Here is a 6,527-nt window from a genome sequence, read left to right on the forward strand (position 1 = left end):
ACACACACACACACACACACACACACACACACACACACACACACACAGAGACCAGAGACACACAGACACACACACCCTTTCACAGGATGAAAGGGCAGTCACACTGCCTGCAAACATGATTTTACAGCCCTGGGTGGAATGAGTGGTGGAGGAGAGAATGAGGACAGAGTACAAAAGGGGAAAGCCCTTAGATTTACAGGTCCCGGCAGTCAGAATGCAAACCATGTAGCAGTACACATTTGAAAAGCTGATTTTACCCAAACACTGACAAATAAGACATCCGTCTTTATGTAGGAAGACACATATGTTACAACATGTGTTACAACATGTGTGCAGGGACGCACGGACACGCAAGTACATCCTGAAAGGGGATCATTGCTGTTTCAATGGCTAATACAACAAAAAAATAATACATAAGTCTACATAAGACTGCGATTTCCAAATGTGATGTGTTTCAGTATCTCATAATCTCATGAATGCATTCATGTGTATGTGTTCGTGTGTATGAGGGCTTGTAGCATTGCAGGGTTAGAATATGTTTGTTCAACGTGTGGTGTTTTACATATTTCCCTGTTTATACAGTTTTATTGTATCTCATATGTATGTGTGTATGTTTCTGTGTGATAGGACAAATAAGGCACGTTTATGCACACTGTCAAAATAATGAGAACTGACTGACGCTGTGTGAAATAAGGGTGTGTCACTGATCAGAGATTTTGTTCATTTTGCTAAAGAATTATTTACATCATTAGTTATCATAATTGATGGCTATTCATTTTCTGGCGATCGACAAACTGTTATTATTGGAACTGGAACGATTACTCGAACATATCATGCACTGCACTATACTGGAGAAAAAAAGAGAAAGAGACCAGTGGACCTCAGACAGTCTCTGCCCAAGCCAGAGGCAAAACAGGCAAGAAGAGGATGGGAATGTAATTAGGTTAAATGTATTCCATTGATGGCAAATGGGGGAGCGACTCTGTATACACATGACAACTTAATGGGGAGTGGGGTGCATTTTTCCAGTTTATACTTGGTAAAACGGCAATTAATTAAATCAATATGGGTGTAAAAATGCAAGTTAACAGTTTATGAGTCCAAAAAGGCCGCATTGGCAATACTGCCAACGGAGCGCCTCCATGCTTTGCGCATCACATATTCAGAGCCAAACCAGAGTCCTCGTCACTACAAGTGTTGATGGAAGACATTAAATGAATAGTATTGAAAGAAGCAGTGCACTCTGTTGTTTCAGTGGTAATCCGAGGGCGTTCTTTGCTCATGTCTCCTGCAGCTAGACAATATTGTGAGTGTAATCACAAAATACTACAAGATAAAATACGCCCTTTTGCTATGTATGCTGCGGAAGCCGATGTAATGTCTGTATATAAACCATTCTGGTGGGAGCTAACTGGTACAATGAGTACTTGTATCTGTGCTTTAGTGATTGTTCCTATGGTGCATACTGCCTCTAGTGAGGAATACTGTAAACTGGCAGAGAGTCTGGTAAAAAGGTGCAGTCTGACCTCTGCTGGTAAGAGTTGATATTGCAGCAACCTTTACACAGAATGCTTAGTTGACTCAGTCAAATACAGCATTTCTCAGTCAAGTTTCCAAGATATACAAGGGAAATGGTGTAGGAAAAGTTATGGTTATCCCTCGAACACATAAAACTGTCAGTTAAATATCATTCATTTACAGTTAATTTACTCATGAGTGTTCTTGTCTGAGGACAACATTGTTTGACTTAATGCTTTTTGTCTCGTACGGTATCGTCTTGGATGGAATAAGCCTCTGGATGTCTATAAAATCCCAATGCACTACCCAAGAGGTCTGTGTGTGTTCACCTGTGTGTTAGAATGCCCTTGCTGTTACATGATGAAACCAAATTAGGTATTTAGCATATCCTTCAAGGGCAGAGGGGCTAGAAAAGCCAAAAGGAGGACGATGGGAATTCAGAGAGGTCAACTACAGAAAACAACATCAAGAACAGCAACACTGTCAACCAGTCTTCCAAATCAGCCAAAAGCAAATAACATTTTTTTGCAACTGCGTTTACTTGGATCTCAAATCAACCAAACACTGACACTGAACTCAAGAAAATAAAATCCTTCAAATCAAATGAAACAAAAGTATCTTTGCAAAGCATCACAGCGGCGGTGAGGCATCATTTCACATTATTATTCAAGTCTGTCCATCACTTCCCCTTATGATGACACATAGCCTAGTTTCACACCTGAATCACCCACATCTCCGATTTGTTCGGCAATTCAATACCAAGTTGTGGTAGTACGAATTCTAAATGAACTCTAGTACTGGTATTAAACTCATAGTTATGGTATGATGTAATCTTTCACTGACCTGCTCTCTGAACTGCTCCTGAGACAGGCAGTCGGTCACGTTGACGCAGCCCAACAGGCAGCCGGTGGGGTAGTCTTTAGGAAACCTGGGCTCTGCACGAAAAACAAGAGCAAAGATCCACTTACACGGCGAAGGCAGACTTTGTCGCAGTGGTTTCCAACATGACTTCAATCAAAGTGCTGCATGCAAGGCTTCTAGAAGCATATCACCTCCAGTATGCACAGTCTTATTATCCTAAATTGCTGTGTGCAGGTTGCGTACCTTTCTTGTACACTTGGCGGTACATGGCCTCCACCTCAGCAATCTCCTGAGGAGTGGGCGTCTTGGCTGCAGCAGCAATCCAAAGACGACCCCGATGGGATGTGTACCAAGTTCGCCCCTCAACCCTACACACACACACACACACACACACACACACACACACACACACACACACACACACACACACACACACACACACACCACAATGTTACCTCTGCTTACATTGGCCTGACTCCTGAGATTTTTAGGTTAATACTGCAATTTGGTTTATCTTCAAAGCTCACTTGGGATGTTGTTAGCTCCTTACCTCTTGATGCCTTTGATCAGCAGCGTGGCCCACGGTTGGTGCATGCTGAGGCACCAGCCCCCGTCAGACATCTCCTGCAAGTCTTTGTCTTGGAGACGCAACTTGTGCCGTTCCTCTCCTCCCTTGTCCTCTGCCGAGCTCTTTCCCTGCTTCGTGTTTCTCTTGCTGCCTCCAACATCCACCCACTGGGGAGTGCATTCATTCAACCCATTTTAGCTTTATGATGATACAAATGTAGAAATACAGAAGTGTAGAAGTACCGCAGTGTGACACCATTGTTACTCCCAGTTTAAATGACCTACCTCTGGTGCGGACTGCATTATGTTGGGGTTGACCAGCTCTCCGAGGGTCTGTCTTCCGCCTTGTCTTTTAGAATACACTGGCGATTTGGATGTAGAGTCGCTGTTCATAGCCATGAGGGTCTCATCCAACCTAAATAGCGAGCATTTCAAATGGCGTTAAGCATGACTAGACAACACTGCCCTTGCAGCGCTGATTCAAGTAGAGTCAGAGTATCTTACTTGTTGTAGTACTCGTTGAGGTTGTTTCCCTCGTCAAGCACTTGTCTGCCAGCGAAGTCCAATGTGATCTTCCTGTCCTTGCGAGAGGCATAGCGAAGTTCTCTCAGCTCCTCTTCCTGTTTCCTCAGCTTTTCCCGCTCATTGGGTGACAACCACTGATTGGATTCAGTGGCAAAGTAATCCGACTCATCATCCAGAACCTGCGTTCTCCTGACACTGGAGTTCAAGGGGACGGTGAAGAAATAGGCAAGTGTTACCACAAAGTGTCCCGCTTACCTTCTGCAGTATAGAAATAGCACACACAGCAGTAAACCTATCCATACTTGTGAAGCTCTTAGCGTGCCTGTGTGTTTTATGATACCTATTCTTGTCATATTCCAGCAGTTTTTCTTTGTGCTGCACAGCCTTCTCCAAGCCAGCCTTCATCTTGGCCTCTTGGCGTGGGAGATAATCTCTTTCTGCAGGGTCTGTCACCAAAAAAACAAACATATTCACACCTTCGATCCACGTCATTATAGATTTGAGTGTTTTATAATTCGGACTAGTTTTGGCTCTCACCTCCCATCAGCTTCTTTCGTAGTTTCTGGCTTTTGTTGGAGTCTCGTTGCAGGATCTCCTGCTCCTCTCCTGTGCAGACCTGAATCAGAAAAAAAAAAAAAAAAAAAATCAGTGAGGAAAGAATACTAGATTTAGAAAATAATGATTGTCAGCACAACAAGTAGATTGAAAAAAAAAGTAATCTAAGGACTAGAAACTCTTGCGTACCAGGCTTCCACAGAAGAGGCAAGGTCCTGAACCTTCTTGCTGACATACGATGCGACCACAGCTGATGCAGTTGTTTATAAGCTTGTGCTTTTGGGCAAGGCAGTCACAGGCATGTCGACCTGGGAGTAAGATAGTCAGCTTGTCTTGTCCCTCTTTAGCATAGAGATTAACAAACTTACTTTTCTTCTTTGTTGAAGAAGAACTGCTGTTTTCTTGGGCCTGACAAAGCAGAAAAAGGGAAGAGACGAAACACAAATAGAAGAAATAAATAGATAGAGGTAAGAAATAAAATGGATCATTTACAAATAAACCTAATTTGTTTTGTCTTTGTTGTACTCAAACCATGAGAATTACCTTCATGAAGTAAGTGACAGCAGAACAAAAGTTTAGTGTTTACTCACCCTCATCTGATCAATGGGGGTTTTGACTGCCTCTGGCTCCGGCTCTGTTGGGTTTACATTCAGCACCTCCAGTTTGTTACGACCCTTGCGTTTTGACTTCTTCTGGCTGTCTTTGGTCATGTCTTGTGACTCTAGGAAAGGAGCGCAAATATCTCTGTAATTACATTTCCACTCAGAAGACATTTAATCATTACAACTTTACAATGTTTAGTACCTTGCATTGTAGTTTTATGGCAGGTTGTTAAAGGCTGGGAGGTATCTTTATGTACAGTTTAAGTCAAAATGCATTCAATGGCAGACATCAGACAGCCTACCTGGTGATGAAAAAGTTTCCTTGAGAGAGAAAGGACTCGAGGTATCCGTGGCCTGTCTTTGAGTCTTCTTCCACCTGCTGAGGAATTCATCGATGAACTGTCCTTTCCTCCCATCTGTGCCCTGCAGGAGGTCTCCCACATACTCCTCGATCCCATCTGCATTTTCGATGGACAGAATGTATCTAGACAGCAGGATGGCAAAATGACCATTTAATTCAATAACACTTTTTGTCAAAGTGGATGTAGAAAACATAAAAGACCTAAATAATTTCTACACACCGCTTGTTGATATCTGTGTGGCTTCCAGCAATGTTTAATGGTCTGCTTATGTAATACTTATGGGTAGTTATAGATTTATGGATGAGGAGATTATTTATAATATTTTTTTTGTTTGTGTTTTTTAACCTTACTTAACAATTCCAGTGTCCTAACCTTATACGTCATTACAAACTTAGTCTGATCCTTCACGTGACATCAAACGGCAGAGATACAAAGTATCATGTTAGCTTGTTGGCTGTCAGCACTTCACCTGACGTCAGACATTTCATTTTTTTTGGGCTAACTAGCGTTAACGTGACTTACTGGACGATGTCTTCGCAGGCATCCAATCCGAACTTGTGGTGTAACTGGTCCACACACCACTGCAGCAGAGCCTCGGACATGTTTACCGACGAAAAAAGACTTGACACTCAAAAGCTCAAAACCAAACGTGAGCAGTTAGCGTGTCAAAGCAAAACGGAATGAATGTGTTTCTAGTCGGCGACATAACAAATGCACACACGATGGAAGTAACTGCGTGGCAGCAGAGAATCCAGTCCGGAAGAAAACGCGTGTTGTCACGTAAGGTTCCACCCACAACCGTTAGTACGAGAACCATTAATGAGACTGTTAAGAAATAACTACAGAACATCTTTGACGAAAGTCTGCGCTTCACATCAAACAAACAATCAAAAATGAACATTTCTATCTCCAGTTCAGTCAGTCTTGAAACTCTATACATTTGTTTTATCAGTAAAGCTGAATATTTGGGTGTACTTGTTAAATTCACTCACTAGGTGTCAGTTTTGTAATATAGTGAAATACAGGTGCATTCAGACAGGACTTTACAATAACGTTATTTGCTATATTTTGAGTACCAAATGACTTCCTCTGTAATCAGATGGTATTTTATAAACAGGAAGTTAAAATGTATTGTGAAAACCTTCTTATATATATTTAGTCTATGGTAAAAACATCTTTGCTCGACTTCCACCTTTCTTGAGTATTTACATTTTCAGACACTTTATACTTCTACTCCACTACATTTTGGAGGTAAATATTGTACTTTTTACTTGACTACATGTATTTAGCCGCTTTACTTACTTTGCAGCTTCAGAATATTATACACATTATGTTAATACAAAATATAAATCAACTAATATTCAATTCAATTCAATTCAATTTATTTTTGTATAGCCCAAAATCACAAATTACAAATTTGCCTCAGAGGGCTTTACAATATGTACACATTTGACATCCTCTTGTCCCGGGACCCTCACATCGGAACAGGAAAAACTCCCCCGAAAAACCCCTTTAACGGGGAGAAAATAGGAAGAAA

General features: G+C 41.6%; 1 protein-coding gene across 2 annotated transcripts in view; it reads right to left on the reverse strand.

Moving 5' to 3' along the window:
• The window catches only part of trip4 (thyroid hormone receptor interactor 4), a 75,457-nt gene extending 69,740 nt beyond the window's left edge, over positions 1–5,717 (reverse strand). For both annotated transcript variants that reach the window (XM_031848226.1, XM_031848225.1), the window contains exons 1-11: positions 5,513–5,717; positions 4,931–5,112; positions 4,617–4,747; positions 4,216–4,434; positions 4,009–4,087; positions 3,812–3,917; positions 3,451–3,666; positions 3,232–3,361; positions 2,930–3,114; positions 2,623–2,747; positions 2,362–2,453 (exon numbers count right to left, since the gene is read on the reverse strand). In XM_031848226.1, coding sequence (XP_031704086.1) covers positions 2,362–2,453; positions 2,623–2,747; positions 2,930–3,114; positions 3,232–3,361; positions 3,451–3,666; positions 3,812–3,917; positions 4,009–4,087; positions 4,216–4,434; positions 4,617–4,747; positions 4,931–5,112; positions 5,513–5,592 — 1,545 coding nt within the window. In that variant the 5' untranslated portion in view covers positions 5,593–5,717. The remainder of the gene's footprint in view (positions 1–2,361; positions 2,454–2,622; positions 2,748–2,929; positions 3,115–3,231; positions 3,362–3,450; positions 3,667–3,811; positions 3,918–4,008; positions 4,088–4,215; positions 4,435–4,616; positions 4,748–4,930; positions 5,113–5,512) is intronic.
• Between the last annotated feature and the right edge of the window lie 810 nt (positions 5,718–6,527).

This window comes from Anarrhichthys ocellatus, unplaced genomic scaffold (assembly GCF_004355925.1).
Source record: "Anarrhichthys ocellatus isolate YVR2014 unplaced genomic scaffold, GSC_Weel_1.0 scaffold8, whole genome shotgun sequence".
NCBI classification, from domain to species: Eukaryota; Metazoa; Chordata; class Actinopteri; order Perciformes; family Anarhichadidae; genus Anarrhichthys; species Anarrhichthys ocellatus.